Source organism: Struthio camelus, chromosome 1 (genome assembly GCF_040807025.1).
Source record: "Struthio camelus isolate bStrCam1 chromosome 1, bStrCam1.hap1, whole genome shotgun sequence".
Classification (NCBI taxonomy): domain Eukaryota; kingdom Metazoa; phylum Chordata; class Aves; order Struthioniformes; family Struthionidae; genus Struthio; species Struthio camelus.
In genome coordinates this window covers 212,141,757-212,162,189 of record NC_090942.1, presented here as the reverse complement: position 1 = coordinate 212,162,189, position 20,433 = coordinate 212,141,757, and the positions used below count along the sequence as shown (strand labels likewise).

The 20,433-nt window shown below is 53.1% G+C and overlaps 1 protein-coding gene and 1 pseudogene across 29 annotated transcripts in view; both read right to left on the bottom strand.

The window, feature by feature from the left end:
* The window catches only part of MRE11 (MRE11 homolog, double strand break repair nuclease), a 59,167-nt gene that overhangs the window by 17,065 nt on the left and 21,669 nt on the right, over nucleotides 1-20,433 (bottom strand). For 11 of the 29 annotated variants that reach the window (XM_068930450.1, XM_068930470.1, XM_068930472.1 and 8 more), the window contains 3 exons: nucleotides 20,069-20,124; nucleotides 19,500-19,567; nucleotides 16,644-18,139 (listed from right to left, as the gene is read on the bottom strand). In XM_068930450.1, the coding sequence (XP_068786551.1) occupies nucleotides 17,962-18,139; nucleotides 19,500-19,567; nucleotides 20,069-20,124 (302 nt within the window). In that variant the 3' untranslated portion in view covers nucleotides 16,644-17,961. Of the gene's footprint in view, nucleotides 1-352; nucleotides 546-1,427; nucleotides 1,507-1,902; nucleotides 1,975-2,475; nucleotides 2,533-16,643; nucleotides 18,140-19,021; nucleotides 19,101-19,495; nucleotides 19,568-20,068; nucleotides 20,125-20,433 lie in introns of those variants that run through there. The other 18 variants (XM_068930460.1, XM_068930471.1, XM_068930474.1 and 15 more) reach the window with 9 other exon arrangements.
* On the bottom strand, nucleotides 7,026-10,422 carry LOC138065624 (G-protein coupled receptor 83-like; annotated as a pseudogene).

Here is a 20,433-nt window from a genome sequence, read left to right as displayed (position 1 = left end):
TCTGGGCAGTACGGTATCTTTGGGTCAAATTGCTACTCTTTAGAGTTTTGAACTGTAACGGTACCAAAATTGCAAATAAGTACAAAGTTCGTTGTTCTGGCCAAATCCATGTCCTTTTCCATACCTGCATCCTACCCTGAATTTACTCCTCCGGAAAACTCAAGTCCCAAAAGAATGACCTTTTCTATAAAAGATATGACTCTGTTGTTTACATTCCCATCTGAAAAAGCATCTGAAAGGCTTTTGGAAGCTTCACACAGAATTAGCAGTTTCAGGCAGTACTTCTTCAAAAAGCTTGTAAAATGTTAGACACTCTCTGCATCGAGTAATGCGACACACACATCGTACTGAATGCAGTGCCACCAAATTAAGCCATGCCACAGAAGTGGAGATTTAAGGCAAACCATCGTTTACAGAAAAACATCGTACAGGGTATGCTTCGTATACTGCTCTCCATTTCCTTCAGTGGCCTCTCTGATCTAGCGAGCCTGAAATCATTTAGTTCTTCTTGATGCTGCAGTGCTCTTGAAGGGGTCAAATTCCTCCTGCAATTTGCAAATAGATATGCATTACTCAAACTGTCATGCATTCCGAGCCACAGAGAGGGAGCTCCTCTTTAGATTAGCAAAATGTTGTCATTAGGGGCAGAACATACTTCAGATGAAGTCATATTCATCTACACCTCATGAGGTAATAAGAAATGCAAGAATCAAGGTACTGTTTTTGTACATTCAGGAAGACATGCAGCTTTGTATTTCAGGTACCAACAGACAGTAGAGTGGGCAGAAGGAAGAAACATTTCACATAATCTGCCAACGTCTGACATCCCTAAGGCCGGGATCCCGGCCACACAGGACAACCGCAGAGTCCATGACAACAGGCAGCAGAGTGCTTACAGCAGAGCCTGTATTGTAGTCAGTGTAAAGCTGGGAATAAAGGACATGCTACCCGTTTACTGATTGCAGAGTAAACTCTTCCCGGCAGTTCCCATACATACGGGAAGAACGGGCAGCTGAATTGTTGAGGGCACAGGGGTTTGTTTGGTGTGTTGGTTTTCTAAAGGATTCACACGATTTGGAGCGATTAAGAGCCCAGGAAATAAGTCAAAGGACATAGCCAAGCACGCGGACAGACTGCCCATAGCATGCAGTAGCCTCCCCTGTTCCACACTTCTCAGGAACGACAACGAGACATCCAGAAGTGAGGGGAAAAAACAGATTGGCTATCTGCTTGAGGTCCCTTCTAGCCTTACGTATGTGTGACAATCCTGCACCTGTTTTTATTAAAAATTGCTTGCCCTAATGTAGTGCTGTTAGTAAAAAAACCACGCCAGTTTATTCTGAGGTGCTTTCTTCAAGCAGCTGTAAAACAGTAAACGAAAGACACGGACAAGAACTAGACAGAGAGAAGACCACTGTATCCCCTACCTCCTCTGAGTCGAATTCAACTCCTCGAGATGTTTGGCTTTGTGAAGCCCTTCTACTAAGTGAAGATGTAGTGGGCAACCTTGAAATATACAAAGAGGAGAAGGGAGGGGGAGAAAAAGTTACCAAGTGCAGTTCTCAAATAGGAGATGTTCCAGCAGCTTTAACTCCGATCTGCTCCATCAGTACAGAGCTTAAGAATGAATGGAAATCGCAGTGTGCAGAGGGAGCCAGTTTTACACATACTGATGAAGTGTGAAACTCTGCCCTAGCTTCTCTCAGTCAACACATCAGCTTCCTGTCACATGGAGATCATGCACATCAGTAGGTAACCAAAGGTCATCTAAGTTCTCTAAACACTGCTCTGAATTTTTTTGAAAATCTGTTTGTCCAAAGAGTGACCCCCAGCCCCAGATTCTACTGCTTCGCAATCAGAAGTAACGCAGTCATGGCAGACTTCTTAACAAAAGACACGTACCAACCTGTGATTTCCTCTGGAAGAAGGAACAACTGGAATTCCTTCTACGTCGGAGTCATCATCTATAATATCCTGAAAAAACAGAAAAGAGGCAGGCCTTTTATAAAGTTTGTAGACCAAATTTTTCATTCTCCCAGAGATACAGCACATAAAGTTTGAGGAGAGTGCCTTTCCTGGGGGAGGGGAGAAGGGGACCCAAATTGAATACCTACTTAGCTGTAGCACACACTTGAGGGGGCTCCAGGCTGGAACTGTACAGTGTGCAGCTCCAGCAGAAGTGTGGCTCTCGACCTTGCAAATCCCCAAAGGAGCACGCAGGCCTATAGCTCTGCACGTCTTAGACTACAGACTCTTCACAAGTACAACGCGGTCTTTGTATTTTTCTGAGAGACCCACTACCAAAACCAAAAAAACCCCAACAACAAAGAACGAACGTGCAGACCCTTGCTGCTGCAACCAGCAGCTTGGGAACTTGGGCTGGTTTACGCTGAAGTTTTGACCAGCTACTTGTTTCCAGATCACAAGGTAGCAGAAGGCAGCTCTGCAGCTGTACTCCTGCCAGATGCTTCTCACCTCTGAGTAAGACTTAGATGAATTCCAGGAGGGCTGTGGTTGCAACGACCTAAAGGCGAGAGTAAAACAAAGGCAGTATTTTTAAGGGGCTCGTGTGACAACATGCAAACAGTGTCATGTAGATCTTGTCACACCAAAACCTGCTGAGCAGGCATGTCTTCTGTAGAGGACTGAAAACGCACACCCACGCACACGCGCACGCACACGTGCACGCACACAAACCCCCCCCCCCCACACACACACAAAGCAAGACAAGCCAAGGTCCTTGGCCGATAAAAGAGAAATTAAGCCCTTCCGAGAACCTGGCGGCTCCAAGGATCTGACCTCCGCAGGCATTAGCAAGTGCTTGCCCGTCTGACTGCCAAACCCACAGAAACTTTGGGTTGGATGAAGAGAGACTAGGAATGGAATTGATTGTCCTGTACGTCTCACATTTAATGGACACAGTGATGCATCGGGTAAGCCCGATGATGTCTAGGCAGTATTTTAGGTCACTGGCTGAGGCTTTTGCATGTTAATTTTGCAGTATCTGTCAAAGAAAAGGAATAGCTATACCCTAGTGCCACAGGAGGTAAAATAAATGTGCCAGGAACATCGACCTGGAACGGGCAGTGGGCAACATCTTCCTGCATACTGTACCCAGTTGCTTCAGGAAGAAGAAGAAGGCGACTTAATAAGCTCTACTCGATGCAGAACGTTGGCAGCCGTTAAAAAGTAGACATGACAGACATGACAGACAGCAGTCAAACTGCTAAACACAGGCTAACACACTCTTTACATCAGGGCAGAGCGCTTTGACCAGTGCTTTGATAAGACCTCAACCTAGATGACACGGCAGCAGAAGACCTGTGCTATGACAACAGGAGAGCAACAGAGTTCCAGTACGTTGCACATACCATTCCCCTTCCTTTACCGCAACAGGAAGACGGTCTGTAGCTATGAGGATGCTCCAAATGAGGCCACAGCAGGCAGTGCCTTTGCCTAAGATTAATGGAAGCAGGAGCAAGATTCTGAGGGAGAAGATAACTTAATAATTGTTGTCTCCTAGAGAATATTACAGGTCTGTCCAAAAACGAATTCCTTGTTGTCAATCAAGAGGAACCTGAGGGGCGTAATGCCTCAGCAGCCAGCATCCCTTGACCTCTGCATCACACACCAGTGATGCTGGCCAAGCCAGTCTTGATGCTTGTGAAGCTGTGAGTATGAGAGTGGGAGTGGGGAGAATCCGCTTGCTTCGAAAGTCAAACGAAACAAAATGATCTTCCCTTTCCATAATGTCTCCCACTGAGCCCTGATGCATTATATCCCCGTAGGGAAAAGAAAAGCCTCCCGACAGCATGATGCTGACGGTGCTGCAGAGTAACCAGTCCCTTTTCACACCAAAGTCCTCTCACAGACTGTCCTTCTTGCTAATCTGTCTTTCCAAGGCGAATTACTCAACCACCGGTCTGATGGTTGCACATCCCTGCACAATATGTAAGGAACAAGAAGTCAAGCTCCACCAAGCAGACAAATATACACACAGAAGGCAAAATGGAAGAAGATGATCTCTGCCCCGTGCACATACCGCCGCATTCCCTCGTCACTCCGACCAGCTTTTCGCATGCACCAAGATGGCATCTGAAGGCGGTGTAAATAACCTTATTTACATTTTAAAGGAATGCCTCTGATCAGCAGCCCAGCTGAGGTAGGATGCAAACATCCCCACAAAGTCCGGATGCCCACTTTAAATTGCCTAGGGTGTTATGTTGTTGCAATAGCTGTATACTGCGCTGCCTGGGCTCAAAGCACAGCCCCCACTGATTTCAGCAGCGCTGCTGGACGCAAACTCTTCCTCCAGAATCCCCAGTCAGACAGGAAGCAAATGAAGAATACATAATTAGCAAACGCTCCTCAGACGTTTCCCTGTAGCGCATTAGGTACATTACAGCACAGCGTGTGAAATACAGGCAGGGAAACAAATCAGCTGGCAAGGGCACCGCTTCAACTGCTTTCACCGTGAGCTTGTCCTTCTCCTGCCTTGTCGTGTCCTGCTTGCTCTAAAACTCTGCCTTGTACTGGGCCCCTTCAGCTCAGTCCTCGATGAGAGCATTCAGGAACTCCGTCCGATGCACCTCCTCTTCTCTTTGTAGCAGGTCCATCTCTCTGGTCGCCTGCACTTCACTGGACTTGTCATTCTTCCTCTCTGCCTGGATCCGGTGGGGCATGGGGCGGAACTGGGAGGAGAGAGGTTTTCTGCGGTCAGCGCTGGGGGACAGGATCCAGGGTTATGCCTGCGGGAGCCCTGCTCCGAGCTAGCTGGAGCAAGCACGTGGGTGCCTGGACCTCCGAGGGTTTTGTGTATTGGCGTTCTGGCAAGATTCTCCATATGTGCTTACTCAGAGGATGATAACTGCACCCAAAGACAGAGCATATTCCCTTAGATGGCAAAAGGCTCCCTTCAGCTTCAGAAAGAACATCCTACCTGAGTCCACACCAGAATCCCTTAGTCCCACACAAAGCTAAATACGAGACTCCAGTCCCAGAAGCTCTTCTAGGCGTCACATGGGCACATGCTTGAGAGCAACTGCACCACGTGTACTGGAAGGGAAAGAAAGGAAGGAAGGAAGAAACGGAAGCAGAAACAAAGAAAGGACTTAAAGCACAGAGAGATGCATCCAGAATGCAAAGGAAGATTTATTCCTCACCGCTGTGATGGACTTGAGAGCAGCAGAGTCGTATTTTGGAAATTCCTTGCATTAGTTTTCTGAGTGGGAGTGACCGAGGCGTGAGCTCACTCAGCCCTTCGCAGCCAGCAGGTGATGCCGACATGAGAGACCCCACTGGAGTGCTCATCTGGCTGGCGCCATGAGCACCGCATGTTCCTTCACAGGAGCGAAAATGCTCTGAAGGATCACAGTAGAAGATCACATTACGAGTAAAACTCTGTTGTTGTTAATTCAAGGTTTTTATTAATAAGTACAAAACAACAAGTATGCCATCATCACCGTGGTTAGGCTCAAAATTCACAACCTCTGTGACAAGGGTAAGGTGGGACGATGACAGCATAGGCTCCAGATATCTCCTTTCCTCGTGTCACCACTTTTCCATGTGTCCTGTCTCTGTGTCCCAATCCCCATCCTGCTGCCTGCCCCTGTCATACACTCCCTCCCTCTCTGAGAGAGAGCTTTCTCTTCAGCTCTCTCAGCCCTCCCCTTTACTGCCACCGAGTGAGCACTTGCTCCTGTAAACTGCATGTAAGCACGGACAGTTTTTCTTTGGACAGAGGGACCCAAACGCAGCCGCTATGTTGTTGCTTCAGCCCTTGCACATATATGGACACGCACCTTTTCCCTTCCCTTGGGGAAACACTGACGTACCCAAGAGAGAAGTTAAAAGGGTTCAAAAGTGGCGAGGATGGCTGCAGGGTTACGAGGGACTCTGAAATTAAGTCAGAGCTGCATGATTACAAGGAAGGAAGAGGCGAGGGGAAACATGAGAGGATAATGTTCACGGGAAAGATTTTGGAAGGGACGGGCTAACTTCCCACGCTGCTGGAAGGGGCCTTTTCCAACACTCCTGCACCTCTCTTTCTTCCGGAGCAGAAATGGGCTTAGGTCCCGGCTTCTTTCACCTGCTTTCCTGTATCAACCTAAAACTGATATTGCTCACATGGGCTACATCTTGAGCACCTGAAACAAGGAATTGTTTTCATTTAGAGCAGTTTAAACTACATCCAAGGTTGGTGCGGCTCTAAAAATATCGCGCCGCTGCTTTTCTCTTCTAAGTGCACGGTAACAGTTTTGTTAGATAGTCCACGTTCCCAAAGACTAATTCGCTGCAAAAGAGTCAGGCTGTGCTGTCGTTAGCTTGGGGAGCGTGGATCGCGGGCCCTCCACGTTGGGGTCCTCCTGCTGACATATTGCAAATGGCAAGGGATTGACTGGGACTTGGCCTACAAGGTCAAAGCAGGTAGGAAGAAAGCTTTGCACCTGCGCAGCAGTCACACGAAATGCTCTGGCTCCTGGGTGCTTAATACAGAAGCAGTAACACGATCCTGAATTCAAGCTACTGACGCATACCGAGTTTAACGCTACTCGCAGCACCTGTGACAGAAAAAGCAAGGGGACACAGAAGAAGTGAGACATGCAGAGGTGTGGAAGGAGAGGCTAGCTGCAAGAAATGGCAGTTGCTGTGTTCCCTTTTGTGTGTGAAAACCTTGCCAAGCCTTGGCACGATTTCACAAAGGTGCATTTATTGCAGGACATTGCAAAGAACACTTTCTCTTTTTTCATCTACAGTCATTGAAAGACCAGGCGATTTTTCTCACTTGGTCGCTAGCTGCTACAAGTTGAACGTGGAAGTGGGCTCCCTCGTGTGCCGCTCCAACTCATTGCCACAGGATAGGGAAACTAGTTTCTTTCCATTGCAAGGCAAGATACAGCTTTTGGAATGTCCTTTCTTTTTCTCTGGCTCTATTTGAAGACAAGCCTTCTGAGTATTCATGGCCAGAAGATGGAAGAAAAATCCTGGGCGATACAGCATTGCCAACACTTGCTGTAGTCACAAGCCCAGGTTTGACCTCTGTGCAAAGAACAGGCCCCAGTTCTCTTGTTTTTCACGCAGATAACCTAGGGGCACAGATGCAGAGAAGCCCGTCCTGCAAAGAGAGCCAAAGGCCATTTGACAAACATAAGAAGAGTTCCTTCCTGCCAAGAGTTTGCTTCCTTCCCTTTTATTATCAGCCAGCATCAAAGATGTAACTCCTTCCCGTTACCTCTGCCAGAGCTGGGCTTGTTGGTTTTATCCGGCGTGCTGGCACTGCCACTAGTAGGAGTGCAGGACTCCCCGTCTTCGCACTGTTTTAGCTCTAGCCACACCTAGGTACAGTGCTTCTACTTTTTCCCAGGGCCACTATTTATCTCACAGTGACTGTCGGCTCCACTGAAGAGATGTCTGTCTTTGCTGGCTGGAGGCTGGAGGCTGATGGAAGGGCACGGGGGCCACGTAAGTTCTTCAAGTTGCCGTGTTGTGGCCAAGCTAGTCGGTAGGACGGGGCTGTGGAAGGAAGCCTCTGTTCTCTAGGGCCAGGAGATTCCCTGCATACGTTGAGCAAAGCCTTCAGCTCCGATCGGAAACTGTCACTGAGCCAGCAATAGAGGAAAGGGTTGTAGCAGGTGCTGCTCATTGCAAACCAGTGAAAGGCGAAGTACCAGGCACTGTTGGTGCGCACGGTCTGGCTGGAGAGGAGGACAACGTAGCAATTTAAGGGAAACCAGCAGGCCGCAAAGAGGATGGCACCGAGCATCAGCATCTTGATAGTGGTCGCCGCCTTTTTGCGAAGGGCAAAGTACTGCTCAGGGGTGCCATCCCCCATGACATGGCGCAGCCCGAGTTTCTTGGCCACTGTCACGTAGGCAGCAGAGATGAGGACAAGCGGCAGGACCTAGAGCAAAATGAAGGTTGTTAAGCCTAGATACTCCCAGTAGAGGGCAGCTGGCTCGGGGAAATCTGGGAGACAGAGGCACCGCGCAACTTCCTCACTGCAATTGAAGGCGTGGGACAGCAGGTGAGAGGGCATATGCCAGGGCACTGCAGCAGGAGCAAATGAGAGAAAGAGGAGGAGGAGGGCTCATGTCATAAGACCCTGAGGCGGAGCCTTCAGTTATGCCAATGTGTCATAGCTATGGGTCCATAGTCAGGGGTCTCTGTCCCACTCTTACCAGCGTAAAAGGTGTGTTGAGAAGTGTCATCATGATGTCAGCTACGGCCAGCTTCACGATGAACAGGCTGGTGGCAGAGTGCATCCTTTGGTTGTGGATCGCAACGTGGCAGACCAGGACACTGCCGAAGAGCGAGAAGATGAGGCTACAGGAGTATGCCGCAATGAGCAGGGCTTTGGCTGTGAGATTCCGCAGTTGGGCTCCGTCTCGACTCCTGCCCACGAAGCTCTGCCAGTCAGCCAGGGTGTAGTCTTCCCAGGAAAAGACACTGGAAAAGTTTGGGAGTGCAAAAGGCTCTTCAAAACTTCTGTTAAGGGGTAACTTTCCCGATGTGGCAAAGGCATTAACTAAGGAGCCAGACAAAATGAAAAACCATTTCTGAAAGGCTGCTCTGCTCTTCCGAGTCAGAAACATGGCATTTACGATGCAGTACAGCACACGGAGTCAACAGGAGACTTGCAGAGCAGTCGTTCACTTGCCTGCGCGCTAACGCTCTTCCTGGCTGTAAACGATGCCCAAAGGCCATTGGGGAAGGCAGGACGCAACGCACGTGCCCGGCCACAGCGCTGCTCTGCTGTGCGCTCAGTATGTGCTTCTCTCTCTGCTTCTTGCTGCCTTTATACCCAGCTTCAGCAAGCTCCCGTCTTGCACAAGCTCTGAGCAAGGATCTCTGCCCATCGGGCTGCACAACATTTCTACTCTGACGTGTTCATTTCACGCGCGACTACCTTCCCCCAGGGCACTACTCCAAGGTCAACGCATCTGCTCGCTAGGAGAAAGACAAAGCCACTCTCTTCAGCCTTCAGCATCCTTTCATGCTGTGCACAGCCATTAGTGAGTTGCTGCAAATTCTGCGCTGTTTATCCACCAGCACTGGGTGGGGCAGCGGTGCTATCTTCAAAAGGAAATTCCCAATTCAAGTTCCGGCGTCGAGATCTGGCAGGCAAGCTTCGGCCTGGCCATAACAGCACAGCATCTACTAACTAGCAGACCAACAGGGCTATGGCAACAGATGGACAGCGAATAAGCAGCTGATTTGGAAGCTTTCCTCTCACTCCTCTAGCATGGCAAAGCTTTCTGTTGGCAGGGATTTTCTCCTGGCCAAGGGAATACAGATTGGATCCTCTTGGAATACAGATTGGATCCTAAGTGGTACGTTCTAGGTTTTGTACAAATACAGGTGTAGTCACAAACAGGTGCTTGTAAGGAAAGGAGGACTAGAAGGGACGGCCCCGACCAGCGAATCCAACAAGCACAGCGACAAGCAGCCGCACGCTGGGCGTTGAGCACTGAGGAGACCTGCAGTGTGTTTCTTCTCCGGCAAGGCATGAGGAACTATCAGATCAAGAGCAGAAGACCAAGAGCCAAAATAGCATATACCACAGGATGCTGAGGGCCTTCACCGCAGGCTGGTGAAGGTAAGCGCAGGTTGCAGTCTCCTTCCCTGGAGAGATTCAAAACCCACCCGGACGCAATCCTGGGCAACGTGTTCTAGATGACCCTGCTTGAGCAGCGGGGTTGGCCTAGATGATCTCCAGAGGTCCCTTCCAACCTCGGCCATTCTGTCATCCTGTCATCCGGTCGTTCTGTCAAAGTCTGCTCACAACCTTTCTCAGCTCTCGCTTTTGCTGGAGGCACCCTGACGTGGTCTCCCTTTTAGCACAGGGGAGCAGAGTCTCTCATTCGAAACACATGCCATGGGCAGTTTCCCAAGCCCTCGCCGAGCTGAAAGGCTTCATGGCCACGGCCGGGCTCTGACAGGTCGCTGCAAGCTGTGCTTCCAGCTCTTGATAAACTCGCACAACCCCTCAGGGCAGCAAAAAGTGTTTCCTGCTCTCCGTATCTCCACTCCTCGGTTGGAAATGTCCCGTTCAAACGCTCTACGGTAGAGGCTTTCAATTCACTATGAGCAACCACATGGTGAGTACTGTATGGCTTTAACAGCTTGATCAAAGGCTGCTTTAAAAATGCTTTTCTGCAGTCAGTTGGTAATTTTGGAGGTTTGTGCCCCTGCTAACAATAGCTTTAAAAGCCCCAGCCGTTTCAGAACCTGCTTTGCCTTGTAGACCTTTGACTCAGGCACGCTTGGATAATAGGTCTGTCTCCACGAGGCTGTACCGGAAGACCATGGCTGCGTCTGGAAAACTGGTGCGTGTGCACCACGTCTGGAGGGGAGGAAAGCTTAGCGTGCTTTTTGGGTCAGCCTGGCAGGAAATCTCCTCAGTGCTGCAGGCTGCAGGAGCTGCCATTTGCTCTGCAGGCTGAGAGAAGGGAGAGAAGGAAAGGAGAAGAGCTCAGAGGGCAGGACGAGCTCTCTGCCCACTCCCCCTGTGCTCCCTGGGCTGCTGGCCAGCACTGTGCAACGCAATCAGTTGGGGATGTCCGCCGGGCACTGCCAGGACAGGACAGCCCTGCCTGCCAGAAGAGCTCCAGCACAAAGGACCCGACTCTTTCTGCCGGCTGTCCTACATGCCAGCTGAGCATGGGTGGGAATGTCAAGTGAGGCCCTTTTGCCCTGGGCTCTGCCTGGGCCGCAACAGCTGCCAGGCAGGCGACACTTGCAAGGTGGCTGCTCACCCACCAGCAGCTCTGGGGAGCCCCTCCAGAGCACCTGGGGCGGCCACCAGTGTTTGGCCAGCGACAGGAGTGCCCCTCCGTCCCCAGGCTGGCGTGGGCTAAGGAAGGACATCCCGGGGCAGCAAGGGGGGCAGCGAAGGTGCTTCAGGGCCGCCAGGAGAGCGCTGCGCGTGCCCTGGGGCACGGAGAGGCAGCCCTTCCCAGGCGGGGGCAGCGCCTCCGTATGCAGGCTCTGAGCAGGCTGCTGGCGCAGCGGCTGCCCGGAGCAGCTCTGCTCTCACCGTCTCCTCAGCTCCGACCTCCAGCTGCGCAGGCCTTCAGGGCTGGCGGTGCAACGGGCACCCAGCTGCTCTTCTTCAGCTGGCCCATCCTGCTCGTTCTCCTCACAGCATGGCAGGTCCACCAGCTGGGCCTTTTCCTTTTGCTGCCAGAGAAAAAGTGACCCAAGCTGAGGCTTCCCCAGCAAGAGCAAGGAGGAAGAGGACAGCAAGAGCTCGGAGATGTTGGTTGGCGGGAGCCTCCCCCGGCTGGGGGTGTAGCTGGCCGAGGCTCTTTGCTGCCAGAGCACCGCTCCTGTGGCCGAGCATAGCAGCGGGGAGCTGCATCCTCAAGGCCGTGCACGTGGCTGTGCGAGCTGGGGCTGCATCGGGGAGCACACAGGCAGCCTGAGTGGGGAATGCTTATTTACCAGCTGCCTTTCGGCCTGCTGCCACTGCTGCTCCATCCTCTCTAGCAGCTGCTGGTCGATGAGGATGGTTTGCCCGAGTGCCTGAAGGAGGGAGAGAGAAAGAACCCAAGCCTGAGAGTGGCTGGAGCCAGAAGCTGCCGGGGCTTGCCTTTGCCTTTGCCTTGGTGCGTGCCGCGAGGCGTCGCGGTCGGAGCCCGCGGAGCCTGTGGAGCTGGAAATGAGAACAAGCGGGCGCAGACAGATTTTGCCCTGCAAGCCACTGCAGCTTCAGAGGCACCAGATGCCCTTTGCCTTCCGGGTGATGACAGCACGAGCCACCCTCTGCCCCCACAGCAGCACGTGAGGCCTGGCTGCCTGCTGCATGCGGCCAGAGAGCCCCGAGACCCGCGTGGCCGGGTGCGCGTGGAAGGGGAGCTGCGCCAAGGCACTAGCAAGGCCGAGCACAAACGAGAAGGCAGCTGTGGCAAGAGCTGCCTGTGGTCGCCGGGAGTAGGGAGGTGGCCAGCATGTCCTTGCTGCTGAGCAGAGGCCCTCTGCACTGTCTGGCTCAGGACTGTGCATGCCGGGGCGCACGCATGAGCAGCCTTGTGTGGGACTAGGGGCAAGAGCCTGTGTTGGGCGGCTCTGCTACCTGAAGGCGCAGCTTTTGCTCTTCATTGCCTTGCCGAGGGCCTACCTCGGTGGCTGCCTCGTGCTGCAGCGCTGGCACGGATGCCTGTGAAACGAGAAAACACGTGTTGCTGCGAGTGACGACGACATGGCGAGACCAGGGAAGTACCTTCTCAAAGGTGGAGGAAGAGTGAGGAAAAGAGTCTTCTCAGCAAGACGGCCATGTGGAAGGGGTTGTTTCTAGGTGTCTTAGCCGTGCTTGCCTTGCACGCGTGCAAGCAGCAAAGCGCCGGCCTGGGCTGGGAGCTGGCAGGCGCAGGCGGCAAAGAGCCTGCTGGGAGGGAGACGGGAGGCCTGCAGAAGCTGGCAGGGCCAAGCCCGCTGCCGGGCAGCTGGAGTGGGAGCCCAGGGAGCAGGGCACCGGGGTTTGTGGGGTGAGCTCTGGGAGCTGCGCATCTGCACCAGCTTACCTCTGCAGAGCTGGTCTTCTTGAAGACGCTTGCCAAGGCTTGAAGGCCTTTGGCGAGCTCCATTTCTGGAAGGAAAAAGCCCAAGGTGAAAAGAGACACCGCAGCCCACAAGGGTTTGGGCCTGCTGATGGGGCGCCCTCTGACAAAACCCCCAAGGACAGCAAGAGCAGGCACAGACGTTCAGGCCTGCTCTTGCCAGCCCTCCTTGCCTCGGTGGACAGCCCTCCTTGCCTCGGTGGGGAGCTCTTCCACCCCCACGCAGGCAAGGACAAAGCCGCGGGCAGAAAGGCCTTTGTCCCGCGTCCTGCGCACCAGGTGAGCCAGAGAGCCTGGTGTCAACTGCCCAGGCGGGCTGCCAGCCTGGGGCTCAGGCCAGGGGGCACCCGCCAACCCTCTGTTCCCTCTCCACGTGCACAGTGAGGTCGGAAAGCTCTTCCCTTCCAACAAAAGACCCTGCCTTCCCTTCACGCTTGGCTCTGCGGCCGTCAGCGGGAGCCCAGTCCCGCTGTGCACCAGACCTCACCCTCCAGCCCTGGCGGCCTACCCAGGGCGATGGCTTGGTCCATGTAGGCGGCCAGGTCCTTGACGTATTTGCAGATGTATCGGACGGCCGCCTCTATGTCCTCGTCGCAGCTTGGCTCCGAGGCACAGCCTTCTGCTGCAGGGGGGCGAGGAGGAAGATGGGAGGAGAGGAGAGCCCAACTGAACGGTGCTCCTGCCAAGCACAGCCGTTGCCTCCCCTACGCGCTGCAAATGCCGTGGAGTTTCCCAAAGCACCAGAGGAGCCAGGAAAACAGCAGCAGCAGCAGCAGCAGGGCAGGATGGCCTTGCTGAGTCCCAGCAGGGCTTCCCGTTCCTGACCCGTCTGCCCATGGCCTGCCTTGCAGGCAGCCCCCAGATCCCTGCTTGCGCATCTGCCCCAGCAGGCCCCAGATCCCTCCTGGGATCAGCGGGTGCTGGCGCCCTGCAGGCACTGCCCGCTGCCAGCAGCAGCCTGGGTCATGTCTGTTGGGGCTCTTCTCCTGGGCATCTTTTGTCACCTCTGTCAACCCTGCTGCAGGAAACCGCTTCCCCAAGGCATCCTGGGCACCCCACACCCACGCTACCTCCCAAGGCCTTCTCACGGCTATGTCCAGGTTGTCCAGGAAGGGATGCCCTTTGCTGCCAGCTGCTTGGCTCAGCCCAGCACCCCTGCATGCCCATGTCGTGCCAGCCTTGTTGCGTGGGCACCCAGGCAGCTCGGGGCTTACCCGTCTCGCCGGTGTCTTCCCCACAAGGCATGCCCCTTTCCTCAGGGCTGGGCACCCCTGCGTCGAGGCTCTCCTCGGCCTTTGTGGACAAGGGCGGGAAAGACAAGGGCTCAGAGAGGAAGGAGAGAAGGTGTGGAGGCGATGGATCTCGAGGGAGGCTGGGGGCTCTGGCAGGCAGAGCCAGATGGCAAGCCAGGGCTGCTGGGGCTGTTGCGGCGGTGCTTGCAGCTTCCCGGGCGCAGCCCCTGCTCCAACAGGAGGCGTTTGGGACGTGCATGGAAGGCAGCCTTTCCACAGCTGCTCCTCCCAACTGCTGCCCAGGCGCTCTCTGCCTTTGGGACTGAGCTGCCTGCTGCCTTTCTCCTCCGCTGGCCAACGGCAGGAGGGCGAGCAGGCAGCAGGCCAAGGCTGGGTGCAGCCGGGCCGGGCCGGGAGGGGAGCGGGGACCCTGTGCCCTGGGCTTGGGGGCTCTGCCGCTTGCCAAGGCGGGCACGGGTGTCGCCGCAGGGGCCAGCTGAGACCTGTGTGACGGGGGCTGCCCTCACTCACCAGGTGTTGGCCGCTGACTGGGCCGGAGGCACTGGTGCTGCTCTCCCCTTGCTCGTCCACAAGGCCCGTGGGCACGCTGCAGCGACGGGAAGGGCAAGGCAGTGAGCAGAAGGGTGCAGATGACAGACTCAGGCCTCCTCCAAAGTGCAGCCGGCTGGTGTGCCGGGCACAGCCCTGGGGCCACCACAGTTTGCCTCGCACTCCCGACTGCCGGGGGGCTCAGGCCAGCTTCTCCTGGCCTTGTGGGCAGTGCGGGTGGAGGAGGAGAGCTGAGCTGAGGCTCAGCCCTGAGGAGGGCCAGGAGAGGCAGCTCGAGGTGAGCTCGAGCAGGCTGTGATGTGCCTCGCCTGGATGGGGGCCCAGTGCAGCGCGTGTGCTTTGGGCAGGGCCATGCGGGGAGGATGTGTGTGCCGGCTGGCTGGCTGGCCAGCCCGAGGGCATGCTGGGGTCCACTGAGGAACAGGGGGAACGATCTGTAGGAGAGAGCTGGACAGAAATGGCTTACATGGCAGCAAGGGTCTCCATGGGCTTCTGGGCCTTCTTGCCTTTCTTCTTGCTGGAGCAAGACTGGCTGGCTGGCAACGGAAGGAGTGCAAAACCCCCAGGTATGAGCGCCGGTGCCTGGCTGCCCCGGCAGGAGCACTGAGGGTCTCAGGGCTGCTGTGGGCAGGGGCCCTCCATCCCTGCCTGGGCTCCCTGCTCCAAGAAGCCCCTCGGAGGGGCCTTGACTCAAGGCAGGCAGCGTACCTCCTGGGGAAGCCACCTGCCTGCCCTTAGGATGTTGCTCGAGGAGGCTGGGGCAGGCCGAGCGCCCCTCAGCCATCTCTCCCCGCTGGGCTGCCCTGCTCTGCCAAGGGAGGGATCCCCAGCGGCATGTGGAGAGCTGCTGGCTCTGAGGACTTTCTTACCCGCAGAGCATCTGCCCAGCTGCCAGAGACGAGAAGACAGGCCCCTCAGCCAGGTCTTCCTTGCCTTCCGAGCTGGCCACGCGCGGGGCAGGCCGTGCTCGTCAGGCTGGCTGGGCTCCCCCCAGAGCAGCGCAGAAGAGGACGAGGGAGCTGCTGCGCCCGAAAGCGCCGCAGCAGCCTCGCGGCTCTCGCAGTCCAGCTCCTCGCGCCAGTGCCTCTCGGGGAGCTGGAATCGGACTCTCTTGGGGGGGTTGTTTGTCCTCCCGTCCTTACGCAGCATGGCTGCGACGACGATGACTCAGAGCCCACAGGCTCTGAGTCGGCGATGCCAAAGGGAAAACACAAGTGGTGAAAGTGCTGCTCCAGGTCCCAAGGCGCAACCGCAGAGCAGGCCCTCTCACCACCTCCCACCTCCTCGGTTGCCCAAGGAGTGCAGCACCACACCAGCAGCTCCTGGCAACGTGATCAAGGCCACTGTGACCCGTGAGCGGCAGCGCTGAGGCGTGAGGGAGCAAAGGCTGCTGGGAAACTCCAGGACCACCCAACTGGCTTTGATATGCAAATATGCCAGGGACACGTGCCCAAGCGCCGATGGTGGGAACACGCGGGAGGCTCTCTCGGAGCAAAGCTGAATGCATTGCCGTAGCGCAGCCCACGGCAGATGGCTGGGGAGCTGGTCTGCCAGGGCGGCGAGGTGCTCTCTCCTTGCCCAGGCCCCGCAGGCTTGCTGAGCGCAAGTCTTCCCGCCTCAGCTGCTCCCTGATGGCCTCTGCACAGCAAAGCCCTGCAGCAGTGCTGGGAAGGGCACCTGAAGGGCCTTGGGCTCCCCGTGGCCTCTCCTCACCTTCTCCCTAGACCTCACGTCCCTCAGAGCTCCCTGCTCTGAGCACATCTTCGTTGCCCTGTGCAGCGCTCTGCCTAACAGTGCCTCGAGGCTCCAAGAGGTTCCTTCGGAAGGTGGCTTGCAAGTTACACGAACGAGAAGCATCCTTTTTACAACAGCATGCTGTGAGGGAGAAACAGTGTCTTGTCCTTGTACAAGCACGTTGATCATTAGAAGAAATATCTTTCTACGCACACCACTTTCCCCTCTGAAAGTAAAGATCCTGTCTTTATCTTCTGTCAGGCTATTTGACAACGGCTGCAGTTTAACAGAAAAACGTACCGTCTATGAATTTGACAGTTAACGGAGAAAACCAACAACATCCTTGTGAAGAAGGTAGACCAAACCAAACAGACTTTGAAATGACTCCTTTCTGACACCTTTGCTAAAGGTCTTTGCCCAGCATGTGCCTGCAACCTTAGAAGACAGACTCCCCTTAAGATCTTAATGAAGCAGTGAATTAGCTATTTGTCTCCAGTCTCTCTAACAAAATAGGTGTAATTTGGGTAGCAACATAAAGAAGCAAAGCACATTAAAATCTTAATCCCTTTGATTCAATGCAGTCCATACAAGTGACATGCACTGTTTCTTTAACACAGATAGCTCAAAAAAGGCAGCCGCTTGTCTAGTGCATAGGTTATTATTCTAATGGCTTTGACAGCTCTTACTGTTTACCTTCATTAAGAGTACCAAACTGCGTCCCAAAACCTGAAGTGAGCATACTGCTCTGGGAATTGCTAACTGAGTTGTACCCTAGGAATTCCAAAGGCTTGATCATTGCTACAGAAGTCCTCGGGAAGCGTGAGCCTCCTTTAAGTTCACTTCGGCAGAATGCTGGCAGACCAAGTAGCAACAGTCACATTCAGCGAGAGCCACAGACAGCAACACGACGGGCAACCGCCTACCTTTGGGGGAGAAGGCAAAACAACGCAAAAGCATGGCTGCTGCTCCTCGCTGTGTTTAGTGCGTCTCTGACGTGCTGGGGGCTTAGCTGATAAATTCTTCTGGCTTCTTCCTGGAAAAGCTCCATCTTGGCAATTGACATCTTGGCACTTCTTTGTTTTGAGGCGGCGGGGGAGAGAAAAGGCAAAGAAGCAGCAGGTCTAGCTCTTCTAGCAGGTCCAATAGCAGTTGTTTCCTCGCTGTCAACACACTATTCCGTGTTGAAAGTCTCGTGTGGAGAAGTATTTGGAAAAACAGCAAGGACGCTTCAGGAGGGCCGCGGTAAGAGAGAGCTGGAAACCATCAACTAAGAGAAAGTAGGAGGCAACGTCTTGCCCTTTCCTGGCTCAACTCCTTAGTTCTTCAAGCAGCATTCCTTGCACAGTTGCAGGGTTCTAGCCCCTGCATCTTATTTAGAAGGGTAGGAAGCTGATAATGCAATTCAGCCTGAAGTCTAGGGCTTACGGAGCAGAAGTCATGGGTTTAGTTCTCCCGGGAAGCTGGAAGTACCACCACATTTTCCAGTGCTAACCCTGAACACTCTGGGCAGTACGGTATCTTTGGGTCAAATTGCTACTCTTTAGAGTTTTGAACTGTAACGGTACCAAAATTGCAAATAAGTGCAAAGTTCGTTGTTCTGGCCAAATCCATGTCCTTTTCCATACCTGCATCCTACCCTGAATTTACTCCTCCGGAAAACTCAAGTCCCCAAAGAATGACCTTTTCTATAAAAGATATGACTCTGTTGCTTACATTCCCATCTGAAAAAGCATCTGAAAGGCTTTTGGAAGCTTCACACAGAATTAGCAGTTTCAGGCAGTACTTCTTCAAAAAGCTTGTAAAATGTTAGACACTCTCTGCATCGAGTAACGCGACACACACATCGTACTGAATGCAGTGCCACCAAATTAAGCCATGCCACAGAAGTGGAGATTTAAGGCAAACCATCGTTTACAGAAAAGCATCGTACAGGGTATGCTTCGTATACTGCTCTCCATTTCCTTCAGTGGCCTCTCTGATCTAGCGAGCCTGAAATCATTTAGTTCTTCTTGATGCTGCAGTGCTCTTGAAGGGGTCAAATTCCTCCTGCAATTTGCAAATAGATATGCATTCCTCAAACCGTCATGCATTCCGAGCCACAGAGAGGGAGCTCCTCTTTAGATTAGCAAAATGTTGTCATTAGGGGCAGAACATACTTCAGATGAAGTCATATTCATCTACACCTCATGAGGTAATAAGAAATGCAAGAATCAAGGTACTGTTTTTGTACATTCAGGAAGACATGCAGCTTTGTATTTCAGGTACCAACAGACAGTAGAGTGGGCAGAAGGAAGAAACATTTCACATAATCTGCCAACGTCTGACATCCCTAAGGCCGGGATCCCGGCCACACAGGACAACCGCAGAGTCCATGACAACAGGCAGCAGAGTGCTTACAGCAGAGCCTGTATTGTAGTCAGTGTAAAGCTGGGAATAAAGGACATGCTACCCGTTTACTGATTGCAGAGTAAACTCTTCCCGGCAGTTCCCATACATACGGGAAGAACGGGCAGCTGAATTGTTGAGGGCACAGGGGTTTGTTTGGTGTGTTGGTTTTCTAAAGGATTCACACGATTTGGAGCAATTAAGAGCCCAGGAAATAAGTCAAAGGACATAGCCAAGCACGTGGACAGACTGCCCATAGCATGCAGTAGCCTCCCCTGTTCCACACTTCTCAGGAACGACAACGAGACAGCCAATCTGTTTTTTCCCCTCACTTCTGGATATCTGCTTGAGGTCCCTTCTAGCCTTACGTATGTGTGACAATCCTGCACCTGTTTTTATTAAAAATTGCTTGCCCTAATGTAGTGCTGTTAGTAAAAAAACCACGCCAGTTTATTCTGAGGTGCTTTCTTCAAGCAGCTGTAAAACAGTAAACGAAAGACACGGACAAGAACTAGACAGAGAGAAGACCACTGTATCCCCTACCTCCTCTGAGTCGAATTCAACTCCTCGAGATGTTTGGCTTTGTGAAGCCCTTCTACTAAGTGAAGATGTAGTGGGCAACCTTGAAATATACAAAGAGGAGAAGGGAGGGGGAGAAAAAGTTACCAAGTGCAGTTCTCAAATAGGAGATGTTCCAGCAGCTTTAACTCCGATCTGCTCCATCAGTACAGAGCTTAAGAATGAATGGAAATCGCAGTGTGCAGAGGGAGCCAGTTTTACACATACTGATGAAGTGTGAAACTCTGCCCTAGCTTCTCTCAGTCAACACATCAGCTTCCTGTCACATGGAGATCATGCACATCAGTAGGTAACCAAAGGTCATCTAAGTTCTCTAAACACTGCTCCGAATTTTTTGAAAATCTGTTTGTCCAAAGAGTGACCCCCAGCCCCAGATTCTACTGCTTCGCAATCAGAAGTAACGCAGTCATGGCAGACTTCTTAACAAAAGACACGTACCAACCTGTGATTTCCTCTGGAAGAAGGAACAACTGGAATTCCTTCTACGTCGGAGTCATCATCTATAATATCCTGAAAAAACAGAAAAGAGGCAGGCCTTTTATAAAGTTTGTAGACCAAATTTTTCATTCTCCCAGAGATACAGCACATAAAGTTTGAGGAGAGTGCCTTTCCTGGGGGAGGGGAGAAGGGGACCCAAATTGAATACCTACTTAGCTGTAGCACACACTTGAGGGGGCTCCAGGCTGGAACTGTACAGTGTGCAGCTCCAGCAGAAGTGTGGCTCTCGACCTTGCAAATCCCCAAAGGAGCCCGCAGGCCTATAGCTCTGCACGTCTTAGACTACGGACTCTTCACAAGTACAACGCGGTCTTTGTATTTTTCTGAGAGACCCACTACCAAAACCAAAAAAACCCCAACAACAAAGAACGAACGTGCAGACCCTTGCTGCTGCAACCAGCAGCTTGGGAACTTGGGCTGGTTTACGCTGAAGTTTTGACCAGCTACTTGTTTCCAGATCACAAGGTAGCAGAAGGCAGCTCTGCAGCTGTATTCCTGCCAGATGCTTCTCACCTCTGAGTAAGACTTAGATGAATTCCAGGAGGGCTGTGGTTTCAAAGACCTAAAGGCTAGAGTAAAACAAAGTTAGTATTTTTAAGGGGCTCGCGTGACAACATGCAAACAGTGTCATGTAGATCTTGTCACACCAAAACCTGCTGAGCAGGCATGTCTTCTGTAGAGGACTGAAAACGCACACCCACGCACACAAACCCCCTCCTCCCCCACACACACACAAAGCAAGACAAGCCAAGGTCCTTGGCTGATAAAATAGAAATTAAGCCCTTCCGAGAACCTGACGGCTCCAAGGATCTGACCTCCGCAGGCATTAGCAAGTGCTTGCCCGTCTGACTGCCAAACCCACAGAAACTTTGGGTTGG